Source organism: Vicugna pacos, chromosome 3, assembly GCF_048564905.1.
Source record: "Vicugna pacos chromosome 3, VicPac4, whole genome shotgun sequence".
Taxonomy (NCBI): domain Eukaryota; kingdom Metazoa; phylum Chordata; class Mammalia; order Artiodactyla; family Camelidae; genus Vicugna; species Vicugna pacos.
Window position 1 is genome coordinate 120,339,640 of NC_132989.1, and position 14,692 is coordinate 120,354,331.

The 14,692-nt window shown below is 59.3% G+C and overlaps 1 protein-coding gene across 7 annotated transcripts in view; it reads right to left on the reverse strand.

Annotated features, from left to right (window-relative positions):
* Window positions 1-456: 456 nt before the first annotated feature.
* Window positions 457-14,692, reverse strand: part of CEP72 (centrosomal protein 72) — a 30,406-nt gene continuing 16,170 nt past the window's right edge. For 4 of the 7 annotated variants that reach the window (XM_072958907.1, XM_072958906.1, XM_072958908.1 and 1 more), the window contains 5 exons: window positions 14,082-14,380; window positions 11,937-12,075; window positions 10,775-10,971; window positions 5,625-5,751; window positions 4,019-4,681 (listed from right to left, as the gene is read on the reverse strand). In XM_072958907.1, the coding sequence (XP_072815008.1) occupies window positions 4,032-4,681; window positions 5,625-5,751; window positions 10,775-10,971; window positions 11,937-12,075; window positions 14,082-14,380 (1,412 nt within the window). In that variant the 3' untranslated portion in view covers window positions 4,019-4,031. Of the gene's footprint in view, window positions 1,452-2,338; window positions 2,776-3,850; window positions 3,963-4,018; window positions 4,682-5,624; window positions 5,752-10,774; window positions 10,972-11,936; window positions 12,076-14,081; window positions 14,381-14,692 lie in introns of those variants that run through there. The other 3 variants (XM_031676911.2, XM_072958911.1, XM_072958909.1) reach the window with 3 other exon arrangements.

Sequence of the window (14,692 nt, forward strand, 5' to 3'; positions counted from 1 at the left end):
TTAGCCCCATGAACAGAATGAAGGAGAAGAGCCAAACAGTCATCTCAGTAGTGGCAGAAGAGTGTCCATTCACAGGTGACAAGTTCTCAGCAAATTCACAACTGAAGGGTGAAGGCCGTCCGCAGGAAACCTACTGCAAATTCAGTGCTGAGAGACTGGACGCTCCCCTTTGGTTTCACACCCAGAATAAGACAGACACCTACTCTGTCACCACCTATAATCCACGATGGTGCCGCAGGCGCCAGCCAGCGCGGAAAAGCAAAACTCAGAACAAAACGAAAAGAGAAGATAAACCCCCAGAGTAAAGGGCTGCACAGAAAACATCACTCACAGGGAACACGACCTCCTACAAAGGCCCGTGTAGCTCCAGGCGAAGTATTAAGACTAAGAGTTTAACAGGACTGCAGCATACAAAATTAACATACAAAAATTCAATTATATTTCCAAATAAAAGCAACCAATAATTAGAAATGTGAATTATTAGGAACAAATAGAAAAACAAAATCCAAACAATTTTTTAAAAATGTATCTTTTAGAAATGGCATCACAAAATAAGGAAAACCCGGGAATAGATACTAAAGGTACCCGAGCCCCCATGGAGATGATGATAAAGCTGCAACCTGTGGGCATGAAAGGAGACCTAACACGTGGAACAGACCCTCCGTCACGCCGCGTGCAACCCCGCTAAGTCAGGTCCTCCCGAACTGACCGACGCGGTCTCCAACAAAATCCCACCTTGGCCGGCTGATTCTGAAGTTTACGAAATGCAAAGGGTCAAAAACAGCCAAAACATCCTGACGTGGGGTGGGAGGCTCGAGCCGCAGAGTGTGGCCCTGCAGAGACGGACAGGGACACACGTCATCTCTGACAACAGAGGCTCATCAGTGAAGGGGGAGGTCACGGGGCAGAGCCCTCACAACACGCACAGGAGTCAAGTCCAGCAGACTGTGCACCTAAAACTCGAAGTAGACAAAACTAAAGTCTTTCTGAAGACAACATGGCAGAATACCTTGATGACCACAAACAGAAAGATCTTCAAAAATTCAGGCTAAAATTCTTTAGTAATCGTGGAAAAGACTGATACACTATTATTAAAATTAAAATTTTCTCTTCATCAAGACACGATTAAAATGTGAAGACGAGGGAAGCTCTTTGCAAATGTAATCCACAAAGCACTAGTATTCAGCATTATAAGTAGCTCTGCAAACAAGGACGGAACAGCATCCACGGGGGAAACGGGGAAAGCTGAAGAGGAGCCTGGGAAACCCAGGCGGACGACACACTGAGCAGGTGCTCAGCCCTAGGCCACAAGGGGCAGGTGCCTCTGGATGAAAAACGTGACCCTCAGTGCTGGAAGCGCAGACAGCGGGTAACTCCACGTACCCGCTCCCACGTACCTGCCAGTGGGAGGGTTAGCTGGTATCACCGCTTTGCAGATGACTTGAAGTTACCTGTAGTAAAGACGTTAGGAATACAATTAAGAAGTGAAATGAAACACGAACATTATGGGAAATAAAAGCTGACAGAAAAGCAGCAAACATCACTTTGGAACCAAGGAACGTATCATTTCTGAAATTAAAGGTCACTGCACAGGCCCAGCTGCAGAGCAGGTGTGTGGAGCAAAGACCAGTCAACTCCAGCAGGGCGACAAGAGGCAGCCCGACCCGAAGCGCCACGAGAACCAAGGGGACAAGACCCAGTTCAGGGCGGGGACCAGTCCTGGGGTCTGACGGTGCCACTGGGGTCCTGGGGGAGCAGGAAGACTGGGTCACGTAAGAAATACAAAGAAATGGTGGCCAGAACTTTTCCACATTTGATGAAAAACAGAAACTCGGGCCCAAGAAGCTCAACAAAACCCAAATGAGAAACAAACAGCTACGTTTCTATGAACTTAAAAGGGATTAATACGGAACTCTGCAAGTTAAAAAAAAATCTGATGATGAAAAAACCCACCCCCACCACCTCCTCCCACCCCCACCCCCGCCACAACTGGGATGACACTTCCCCGCAAAGTTACAAAAACATTGCCATGACTGAGGTGACCAGCAGGGACACCAGGGAGGCCAGGGACCCCACCCCCCACCGGCCTCCAGAGCACCCTCATCCAGCGGCCTGCTCCCGAAACCCACTGCCCGGTGAGGACGTAACTTAAGAAATGCACCGCGAAGAAGAGAGGGGCGGGGCTGGGCACACAGCCCTCTCGGGGACGCTGACGCCACCCACAGTCTTCTGCACAACCGGCTACTCCTCATCACGTCTCGGGACTCAGAGCCCCTGCTCACCAGCCACGGTGCTCAACGCACGTTGGAGAAGAATTCCACCAGACACTCGGGCACAATGAAGGAGCTGCCCTTTCAGGACGTGTTAGTTTATTAAACAAAACTGCTTGTCCCATATGAGCTCTTTTGTTCTCATCCACGTGGCTCTCTTGCACATCAGGCAGAAAAATACAGCATTTTTTATCTCAAGCTGCATGATGAAAAACGACTGATCTGTCTGTCTCAACGTGAAGGGCCTGGATTAAGCCTGTCTTCTTAGGATGCTTCAGAGCACCGAGCCACAGGCCCCAAACACACCCCAAGCGCTCAGGCACTGCGGGCACAGCACGGAGCGCAGGGCTAGCGTCGGCCTGGGCTGGTGACCCCGGCGGGGAACAGGGCCAGGGTCTTCTTGAGCTCCTTGTAGCTCCAGTGCAGCTGCTCCACCTCCACCTGGTGCTGCGCCCGCACCTGGCCCAGCTCCTGCAGGAGGCGCTCGTTGGTGCTGACCAGGGACCTGGGGGAGGCAGGGGGCAGCGCTTCAGCCCCCGGGGACCCCGCCCGCTCATCACACACCCCCAGGCGCGGCTCAGCACCGTGGAATCACGAGGCCCCTGACAGCCCAGCATGGGCTTCCTGAGAAGGACACCACTGCCTTCTTGCCTTTATGGCAAGAAAACAATGTTCCAATTCTAGAAAAGGTCTGGAGACTGAACTGTTTCTACTTCCTGCTCAAACATAAAGGAGCCTCTTGGTAATTCTGACACGGGAACAGCATAACTGGAAGTTCTGACTTCCCGGCCCGTGAACCGTGTTTCCCTGCAGGGGGGTTAGGAGTGGGGTGGTGCTGCCCTCTGCCAGCCTGTCCTCGCCAGGCTGCCCCACTGGCCCAGCCAGCACGAGCTGAGGGACACGCATGGCATCACCAGCGACAGACAAAGCAGGGCCACTGTGTCCACAGAGCGGGTCTCCCCAGCGACAAACCCTGTTTGCTGGGACCACCGGGATAGCCCGGGCCAGGCAGAGCCCCCAGGGGGACCCACCCGCTGCCCTCAGAGTCTCTGAGCCCTGCCCTGTCCACATCAAGCCCACGGGGCCCCCCCATCCCTGCCTGTGTCCCATCTCCCTCCCCTCCCCTGACTGGCTCTTGGCTGTCATCTCCCAGGAGCCCCTCCCTCTGTCACTTGTGCTGTGAGGGGCCCAAGGGGCGGTGACTTTCAACCCCTGTAAGGTCATGGCCTGGCTTCGCCTGTGCCCAGACTGCACCCACCCCCCCAGGGCGGGTGTGGTGGCCTCAGCTCCAAGAGTGAGAGGGTGTGGGGGGAGAAAAGAGAGAAAGGGAGGTGGGGGGCAGAGCGCTGCCCACAGGCCCACCTCCCGCTGAGGCCACAGAACCAGGGCTCCCAAGCCTGCACCCCATCCCCAGCCAGACAGCCCGTCTCGAGGCCGGCTTAACCTCTGCAGCCTCCACCCACTTCCCAGCACACAGGCCTCTGAATAAACGGGGGCTCTGCCCTGTGGTGGCCCGCAAACATGGCTGGGGCACAGGCAAGCGGATGGCACCTCGCTGGGGGCAGCGGGCCCGGGAGCACCTGTGGCTCTCCTGGAGCAGCTGCGTGAGCTCCTGCACCCTGTCGTCATGCTCCAGGTGCTGCCTCAGCTCCACCACCTCCCCTGACAGGCTCTTCACACCCGCCTGCAGTCCTGCAGGGAGACAACAGTGATGTCCAGTGACATTCACTCACATCTTGAAAGCTGAAACCATTCCAGAGTCTAAAGGGCACCTGGGGCGCAGGGAAGGACACTGGCAAGGGCACCAGGCACGAACAGGAAGCCCCCATCCCCCCCTTTCCACAGCCAGCTGCTCCGCCAGCAGCCCCCGCCAGCCCTCCCGGGGCAAAGCCATGGGACTCTGCCTCCGGACACCCTGAGGGGCGCGGGGAGGGCACGCGGGTGGAGGTGGGCCTGGCACCCGCCGGAGGTCCCTGAGCCGGATCTGCCTGCTGGTGGAGCCAGGCCTCCAGGAAGAGCCTGACAGGGCCCACGGCTCTGGGGAGGGGCGGTAAGAAGACCCTGGGGCCCCTGGGCCCATCCACATGTCTCCTGTCTCTCTCTGGGTTTCCAACTGAGAGGGGAAGAAACACTTGTTGGCTGCTGGGCACGTAAAACTCTGAAGGAAGACAGGCCACCGCACAACTCCACACCAGAAACAACACAAGCCGGGGAGAGGTCACAGGTGGAGGGGACCTGACACCAACAGCAGGTCCTCAGCAGCCACGGGGCACGTCCTCCAAGCGCTAAGCGGGGAAAACACTGCTGAGAGTCTGCACCCACCCCAACCCGCACCTGAGGGCTGATGACAGGCATCCCACGGGGGGAGGCGCCCAGAGCCCCCACGTCAGTCAGGCACCAGGAGCAGAACCCTGCTGACGACAGGCCAGCACCTGGTGACAAGGTGGCCTCAAGACCCCAAACACGAGGCAGGCACGAGTCCTGCGTGGTGTCCACATCTGTGGGGGAGCAGGGGCCGGCAGACCTGAGGACGGAGAGCCCAGTGTCCCCACTGTCACAGGAAACCCCTCAGGCCAAGTGGGCAGCCGTGCTGTCACGGGGCATGCTTGGCCCCTCTCATGAGGGGAGAGCAGGGTGACCCCTTGAGGCCCACCCGCCAGGGCTCCTGGATCAGGGCCGCACTGCAGACAGGCTGGTGAGGGGCTGGGTCCAGCAGGACAGGACAGCAGGGAGGAGGGGGACAGGGCCTGGATGACCCCAGGGGGCGCTGCATTTATCTGGGGCTCCTGGAGGCCGAGGACGAGGGCAGCCCCACACGGTGTGGACCAAGCACGGGGCGCCCTTCAGACGATGGAAGCCAGTCCCAGGACACACCAGGCCCCACCGACCGCTTCAACGAGACCAGGAACAAGAGAAGCCCAGAGCCGGATCAGAGAACCAGAGGCAGCCGCAGGGCTCGAGCAACAAAGAGCGACTTCGCGAGAGACAATGTCGTGAAGAAACGGGGAAAGAAAGCCAGAAAGAACTCTCGCACTCAGTGAAACAGCCAACGGGGCAGCGAGGGGCTGAGGGGACCCGACAGGCAGGTGGCCGCACAGGGGCTCGCGGGGCTGTGCTCCTGCCCCAGACACTCACCATCTGTCTTTCAGGTCCCCAAGAGGCAAGAACGCAGGAAGCACTGGGGCCACGTGTCCCCACGTCACCCCAGACAGTGAAGACAGGGTCCGGGAGGAGCAGGAGCAGAAGGGCCTCTCGGGGGTCAGAGAAGCATGCAGCCCAGCCACCACCGCCTCCCCGCGCTGCCCCAGAGCGGTTCTGGCACCCGAGAAGCACGCACAGGCGCCCCCGACTCACCCGCGATCTGCACGCTCAGCGCGGCAGGTGGGTCGGCGCTTCTCGCCACCTCCTTCACGCTGAGCAAGAGCGACTTCAGGCTGCTGCTCTCCTCCAGCGCGCGGTCCAGGTGCTGCCTCAGCTGGTCCTGCGGACCCGGCACAGAACAGACAGGGCAGCTCAGTCCACCTCACAGAAGCACAACGAATCCACCAAAAGCACTGGGGTGGGGGGTGGGGGGGCTCACGGACTCACACACCACGACGGCCAAACTGGAGGGAAGGGCAGCCAGCCTGCCTCACGGCACCGCTCCCCGCCAACATGCTGCCCCAGGCCGGGCTCGGGGACCCTCAGAGGGGTGGCTGCCTCAGCTCCACCTCCTCTAGGAAGGCCCTGGCTGCCACAGCCAGGCCTGGCACCTCCTCCCCACCCAGGAGCAGGTCAAGGGTGGGCCCTCCACACCCGTGCTGCACACACAGGGCTCACACCAGCCACTGCCGTCACGGGGAGCTGCGGCCCAAGCTCCTCCCCTGTCCTGGGTGAATGAAGGGACGCCCAGATGCTGATGGGACAGCAGAGTGAGAGGAGGGGACCAAGGCCACCCGACAGGCACAGGGCTTCCACCAGAAGTGAGCCTCTCAGCCTCGAGGCGACAGGACACCCCACCTGCTCACCGACCCTTGTCTGCCTGGCCAGTGCCACCTGACGGCCTGTCTCCCAGGGACGTGCTGAGTTCCAAGGGACAGGGGCTGGGCCCGAGGTCCTGAGGAAGATCTCAGCCAAGCAGGGTGGTCAGCAGCAGACAGGCCACTTCTGCTCAGAGCCACACTGGGACGGCTCCAGAGCACCCTGGGCACCGGGGCCTCGCGAACGTGACACAGCACACACGCACAACCACGGAGTCCCATCTTCACAGGACGGGCCCTCAGAACTAAGGGGCGTCCCCGCAAAGGGCAGACCCGAGGAGGTGCCGAGCAGGGCTCTGGGGCTGGGATGGTTCTGTACTGCATCCATGGCAGGGCCTCTCGGCTGGCCAGTCCCGTGGCCCCCAGCCACCCTGTGGGACAGAGCCACTCACACTGCCCACCACGGCCACACTTCTGTGCAGACGGCATCAGGGACCCATCTGTCTGGACCTGTGGTCCTGGACCTCCCAGGGGACGATGCGTTGCATGCAACCATGCCCAGGCCGGGGGCTGCAGTCCTCGTGTGCACTGGCACCCCCGCTGCACAGACCACTCATTCACTGTCATTCTTCTCTCTGAAAGGAAGCCTGCGTGGGACCTCTTTCCTGACAAAACCACAAGCACCAACATTCAGCCTCGTCCCCCTTTCACTCCCACTTTACAGACGACAGCCTGTGGGGGCCTCTCCTCACCAGCTGCCAGGTCGCAAGGCCTCCCACGTGGCATGCGGCCGAGGACAACGAGGTGAGCGTGCACAGCTGCCCAAGCGACAGCCTGGGCAGCCCCAGAGCCCCGAGTCAGATGTGGCAGCCCCGCTGCGCCAGGCCTGACCCGGAAAGACCACTCGGTGTAAACACGTATCGCTCCACGTGCGCCTCGTTCCGCACAACACACAGCCCGACCCAGGGGCAAGAACCCGCGCAGCTCACGGCGCATCCTCTCAGAAGCCCAACAGAAACCAGAAAGTGTCGGCACCACAAACCAAACTGTCAACACAACGAAAGGCAGCCTGCAGACGGGGAGGGCTGTCTGCAAACTGCCTGTCTGGTGCGGAGCCACTGTCCAGGATACGCAAGAAACTCACAACTCCACAGCCAAAGCCAAACAATCTGATTTAAAAACGGACAGAGGATGTGAACAGACACTTTTCCAAAGAAAATATACAGGCGGGCAACGGGGACATGAAAGACGCCCGACGTCGCTACTAGACAGCAAGCAAAGCCAGGACGCGACGACTCCTCACGCCCGGCAGAGCGGCTGTGCTCACGGAGGCCTGTGTGACGGACGCTGGCGCGGGCGCAGAGAAGAGGGCCCCATGCCCTGCAGCCACCGGGGAGAGCGGTCTGGCGGTTCCTCAGAAGCCCGACGACAGCACTGCGACACGACCCAGCAGCCCCACTCCCGGGTACTTGTCTGAGGAAACCAAAACCCTAACTCAAAGAGACACGTGCACCCCAGTGCTCACAGCAGCACTATTTGCAAGAGCCAAGACACGGAAGCAACCCGAGTGTCCATCGACAGAGGACCGGATAAAGAGGCTGCTGTGTGTTTATACGATGGAATACCTGTCAGCCATTAAAGAGTGAAATAATGCCATTTGCAGCAACGTGGTTCGACCTGGAATATTAAGCCAAGTGAAGTAAGTCAGAGAAAGACAAATACCATATGATCAGATTCACATGTGGAATCGAAAACAAAACAAAACCAAGCTCATGGATACAAAGGAGAGACAGGTGGTTGGCAGAGGTTAAGGAAGAAAGAAATGGGTGAACCTTTTTTTTTAGTTTAATTAATTTTCTTAAAAGGCTACTGAAAATAAAAGGCAGAGATTGTTAATTACAGAAAGGACACATCCAGCTATATGCTGCCTAAAAGGAACCCACTTTAAATGTAACTGCACCAGTAAATTAGAAGGACAGAAAAAGGTCTAAAAATACTAGTGGAAGAAAGTGGGGTGGCTGCGCCGAGTCTCATGAGGCAGGAGAGCGCACAAGGTCAAAGGGGGCAGCGCAGGCAGGTGCCAGGTGGCAGCAGCGTGCGGAAGGCGGGGTGGAGAGGCGCTGAGGTTCGAGGGCCACAAGAGACCAGGAGGCCTGCTCAGCAGGGTGGTGCTGGCCTCGGGCCCAGAGCCACACCCAGGCAGCCGAAGTCCGCAGCCCATGCGCCCAACCCCGATGCCGTGCGCGTTCTCACCACGAAACAACACTTCTGTGAATCAGATTTACTTTTGCTGTGAAGTAAAAATAAAAGTAAAATAATAGAACACCCTAAATAGTTTCCATACAATAAAACCCAACCACGGTGATCAGGGAGTAAAAATGTCAAGCCACCACACGCATAGGTATTCACGCCGCAGGCTGCGCGCATTCAAGGTGCGTGCTGACGCGACACGCAGCACACACCCGAGGGACCGGCGCTCGGTCAAGCTCAGGCGCACCTTGTCGTCTGCACGTCTGGCCCTCCCGCAGGTTCCTGGACTCGGGGCCTCTCCCTAAGTGTGGTCCATGCTCGAGGCCTGCAGAACCACCTCCCGCTGCTGGGGACCCCGCCCTGCTCTGTGCCTGTGAGTCTGCTCCTTGCCACGCCTGAGTCACTGCACTTGGCATCAGGCCTTCCAGGTCCGTCCGGGCTGCTCAGAGGCAGGATGTCCTCCCCGTGAAGCGGAGAACATCCGTCCCGCCGGCACACGCCACACGCTCTTTATCCGTTCACGCTTGTTTTTTTCTTTCGAGTTGCCCGAGTTCTTTGCACATTCTGGACACTCTTTATCAGACACGTGCTTTGCAAATATCTTCTCCCCATCTGCAGGCTGCCTTCTCGTTTTGTTCACGGCTCCCTTGGCTCTGCAGGAGCGTCCTACTTCGATGCAGTCCTACTAGTTTATTTCTGCTTCCGTCGCCTGCGTTTCTGGTGTCACCCACATCACTAACGAGGCCGCGCCAGGGAGCCTCCTCCCTGCTGGCCGAGGGCTCTTCACAAACGGCCTTTATCGTGTTGAGGACATTTTCTTTTACACCTGCTTTGTTGTTTTCTGGTTTAATCATGCATGGCTGTGCTGCATCTGTTGAGATGCCTGTGTGGTTTCCATCCTTCCACAGGTCCACGTGCTGGATGCGCCTGCACGTGTTCAACCAGCCAGCGCTCCAGGGAAGCCCCACCTGGTGGCGGTGCGCAGCCTTCCTGCCGTGCTGTTGAACTTGGTCCACGAGCACTCTGCGGAGCATCTTGACGTCTCTGCTCACCGGAGGCAGTGGCCTGTAGGTTTCTTTTCTTGTGGTAACTCTGGCTTTGGTGACAGGATAACGCTGACTTTATAAAATGAGTTTGCAAGTGCCCCCTCTACTGCTGCTTTCTGGGAAACTTTGAGGAGAGTGAGTGCTAGTCCTCCGGATGTCTGGGAGAACGAGGCCAGCAGCCACCTGGCCCCGGGCCTCTCTGCGGGAGGCTGACTGCTGCCCAGTCTCCCAGCGTGCTCTGTCCGTTCAGGCTTCGTTCTTCTCCGCGCAGCCTCAGTGGGCTGCGTGTTTCCAGGAATCTACCCGTGTCTCTCTAGGTTCTCCACGTGCCTACAGGTGACCATCCTCTGGCCCTCCTCACTTCGGAGGCGTCCTCCACCGCAGCGTCTCCTGTGCTGTTTCTGGTCTTGAGTCTGTCCTCTGGGCCTCGGAAGCGTTTGCTGACTTTGTATCTTTTCAAAACCCAACTCGGTCTAGCTGCTTTTCTTCCTGTTGTTTCCCTGCTCCATTGACTTCTGCTCTGATCTTTGTTACTTCCTTCCTTCCGTTTGCGACGGTTCTGGTTTGTTCTTTTCTCTACTTCCTCAAGGCGTGACACTAGGTTGCTCACTTGGGATCTCCTCTTTGTACGGCAGGCACTTAACGAGTGTCGGCCCTGGAGAGGCGCCTGCCTGGCCAGGATGCGGCTCCACCACCAAGTCCAGGGTGCTGGCTCCGGCTGCCCTTGGGCACCACCTGGTGGCGAGGTTCCCACAGGGCCAAGAGGACACCAAGGGTCCCCCGCTGGCTGGTGCAGGCAGGACGGCAGCAGGGACCCAGGGCCACGCAGCTAAGTGGACCTCCTCATCAGTGGCCTGGGGAGCCTGGGCCGAGGAACACTGGCCACAGAAGCTCCGCCTTAAGCTCAACTCCACCCTTTGTCCTCTCCCCTTGGCCTCTCTCAGAACAGATGGCCGCTGCCCAGGAGGGGCCGCGCAGAGACGAGCAGGAAGCAGCTATCTGCGGTCACTGTCACGTGCAGTCTTGGGGGACACAGTCAGGCAACACCCTAGGGGCAGCTGGAGTCCCTGGGGTGGGGGACAGCCTGGGGTGAGGGGGTTTGTGTCCTGGAAGGGCAGGAGGGACCTGTGCTGCAGCAGCCAGCTGGAAGGGGACGTGCAGAGCCAAGCGGCTACCCTCGCCTGTACCGTCAAAGCGGCGTTTCCACCCCATCTGTGAGTTCACGGGATGCACACCGGGGGCGGCTCACCATCTCCCTCCGAGTGTCGCCGAGCTCCGACACCACCTCGCGCATCCTCACGCTGTGCTGTTGCTGCAGCTCGGCCAGGTGGCCATAGAGGGACTTATTTTCCAGAGTCAGGTAGCTGATCTCCTCACTCACAGTTGTGGAACTGTCCTGAGTGGCTGTGAATTCTTGAACAGACGACAAAATGTGTCTTGCCTGAGCTAGGAGTAAGAATAAAATATTATGAATATTATGAGATGAAAGGATGAGTATACACATATCATTCAATGCATTTTCAACACACAGGCCCCACGCCTCAAAGCACTGACAGACATGGGGCCAGGTGGAAGGGTCCAGACGGTGCAGGCCTCTTCGCGAGGCCTCTTCACACCCAGCCCACGCGGGGACACCCAGGAGCAGAGCAACAGCGCTGTTGACAGCAAGGGGCCCTCAGGACAGGCCAGGATGAGGTGGCTTGTTGGACGTTCTCTTTGACAGCACCTTCTGTCCCACGACTGCAATGCAGACCAGTGCTGAGATGGGGGGACTGACGGGCTTGATGCCCTGATTCCAGGAGAAGCTGAGGGGCCACAACTCTGAGTGGAGGCTCAGGAGCCCCTGGTGTGGCTAAGCTGGCAGGTACCTGCTCCCCCGGGACATGCAAGGTTGCATTCAGGCTGCAGAGAAACAGGTGGCCCCAGGGATGCAGCACCTCCCGACTCTGGAGGCGGGTACCCAGCGTGCCTGCACCCAGGCACTGGGCGGAAGCAACCCCGAGTCCTTGCTGGGGAGGGACCACCCTCCTGGGCCTCAGCTCATTCCCACCAAAAGCTCAGCACATCGGGGCCCTGCCCTCAGTCCGCCAAGTGCTCAGAGGATCCGAGAGCACAGCCGCCGCTGTCTAACCTCTCCAAGTCCCCGGGTAAACACGGAGCAAGGGGAGGCAGACACCCGTGAAGAGCTGCGCCAACACCCCCGTCGACAAGGCGCCTCTGGGAAGGCCGGTGGCCAGCAGGTGGGAAGCAGCCACAGGTCCCGTAGAGGCCCCGTGTCTGTCCGTCCCCACCCCAAGAGCCCCACCACTGCGAGGACCATCAGGATGCTCCCTGCAGCACAGAGAGGCAGTGACACCAGTGAGTGTCCAGCACCTGCCCGCAGAGCACTGGGCCGAAGGCCCCCCACTCACCAAGGAACACCTCGTTGCTGTGCAGGGACCTGCAGCCACTCCAGTATCGGTCCACCAGGTCGAGGAGGGCTTCCAGGGCCAGTACCTCCAGGGTGGGCTTCATCCCGGGCGGTGCGGCCAAGTGCCGCCTAGGACACACCTACATGGGACAAACCACAGCCTGGCTTTATGCTCCCACCACCGGAGCTTGACGTACACAAGACTTGACGCCGCCCGCATGTGCATCCTGCTGATGCTCCGTCCACCACCCACACGTGACAGGCTGTCCACACGCCTCAACCTGCAGACGATGTCCTACCCAGGAGGTATGGCTGACCCGTCACCTGAGTCCAACAGCCACGAAACCAGTGGTTCCAGCGCAGCTTTCCCAGGCCTTCCAGAACCAGCCAACACCAATTCCAGGAGAACAGAGGCCTCGTGGAGCTAGTCCTCGTCTGAAAGGCCACTCACGCCCAGAAGGCCCCGAATGTGACAGATCCTCACACAGGGCCAGAGGGAGGGTGGCCAGGGTGGTAGGGCTCAGGGACGCGGGCAGGACCGTCATGGCTCCACGCCGGGGCCCAGAGCTGCCAGCGCTCAGGTCAATGCTCACTTTTCCTCCCTTTAGAAATTATTTACCATGTTTAAGGAATTACCTCAGAAGGGCAACAGTTCCCGCTCTCCCGCCCACTTCCCAGTGTCCTGGGAACACTTCCTAGAAGCTGCGGTTTGGGAAGGGAGTGAGGGATGGAGGAAACGCCAGTGATGCCAGTGCTGGGGACGAAGCCCCCTGCACAGCCTGGTGTCCCTCACCACCATTGGACAGATAAAGGGCTCTTCTCCCAGATAGCGTGTGCAACAGCAGTGACACCCTGCAGGGAGTGTGGGAGCCACCTGCGCCCGAGCTGGGATGGCCCCTACCCCCACCATCCCTGCCACCCACAGGAGCACCGTGAGCATGAGGAATACAGGCCCACGACGGGGCACTGCTCTGCCCAGGGTCGCCCAGGGAGCAAGTCGGCATGGTAACGCAAAGGCCTGGCTGCTGGCCCTAGAAGACTGAGGCTGAGAGCACCCCAGCGAGTATCTGTGCGAGCTCCCCCATCAGGAGCTGCACCTGGACGCTTAGTCTTGGGTGCAGGAGGCAGAGCCAAGGCCCCCAGGCTGGACCCCGCTCCCCGGTACAGCCACAGCCTCTGCCCTCCACCTGAGCAATGCGACCTGCCCTCTTCAAGGGGACGATCACCACCAGCTCACAGCACACGGAGTGGGTGCCCCAGGCAACACCCCCACCTGCAAAATCCCAACCCCACAGCAGGACCAGTCCACCAGGCAAAGCCCCGCATGGGGCAGCATCCATCCAGGGACAGGGTGATGGGACAGGAAAGGCCCGAGCACCTGCCCGACTCAGGCAATCCCTGTTTCCCTCCTCCCCTCAATTATGAGACCGAAGATGCCAATGGATGACTGCCGGCCAGACTAGTCATTAAATTAAAGTGGAACCTGCCCCACGGCCCACAGCGGCCGGCCCAGCAGCCACACACCGCCTACAACTAGCAGCCAGGGCTGGACCCGTGCCTGCCACGGCCCGGGTTCTTCTCCAACTCCAGCTCCGGCCCAACTTCAGAGCCACCCTCACCAACCTCACTGTACCCCCGTCCTCCCCAGGCCACAGCCCTGTCAGGGTACTTCGCCCCTCTCGGCGGGGTCCCGCTCCCGCTCCTCTGCCCGCTGGTGTCTCTGCCAAACGGGTGACCTGGCAGGACGCCCCCCTCCCCGCAAGCTCGGGGTCTGGCAGGGGCGCCTGGCCGCTGCCAGTCCACCAGGTGGTCTTCACTCACGCCCACAGCCGTGACAGGCTCTCAGTCTCCCACTCTGCCAGCAACAGGGCCACGGAGCCACTGGCCACAACCCCTGTGGGTGGCTCACAACAGGGCCACAGGTGACTGGCTGAGGACGCTGTGCAAGCAAGCACCCCTCTGTGACGACACCCCCCCCTCAAGGCACTTGGTGGCACTGGAGCACACTTGCAACGAAACAGGGAGGCACAAACTAGCGAGCGCTGTCTAAAGGCTGCACGCGTCTCGGGGCCACGGTGGACACCGTGGACAGACGCCGTGGCGTTACCAAGGACAGCGGCCCCTCCACCTTCACACCTCGGCTCACCTCTCCAGAGCCACTTGCGCTGGGGGGCCCCTGCTGCCCGGGCTCCAACGCCACTGGGTGAGAGAAGGTCCCCTTGCTCCACGCCTCGGAACCATTCCTCCTGCTCAGACTCTCAAGGCTCGAGGGCCCGTCGGGTGCCTCCAGGCAGCTCAGACACTCCTGGTCCGCAGGTGCCTGGAACCTCCCACCAGGCATTCTTCGCTTCCTGTGCTTTTCGGCAGCAGGCAATGGATTTAACACCTTCTGTGTCGACAAACTTGACTTTTGAGAAAGGGCTGGGTCGTCGTCGTCCACGGAGTCTGTAACAAAGAAGGGGCGGCGCCCTCACCGCCAGGCTCTCTGGGCTCAGGGACCAGCATTGCAACTTCAGCAACAGCTGCGTGCGTGCGTGCACTGATGCGCGTGACTGTAGACGTGTGTACGGGTGCCGGCGAGTGTGTGTGTGTGGACACCTATGCACAAATATGGAAAATCCATCAAAAGGTGACAAGACTGAAGCAATAACCAACAAACAAGTTGACCAATCACTATGTTTTCTGGCCAAAAGTATGTAAAACAAAGATGGGCCAAGTGAACAACTTTAAATTTGCAAACTGCAGTCAACTTAGAAG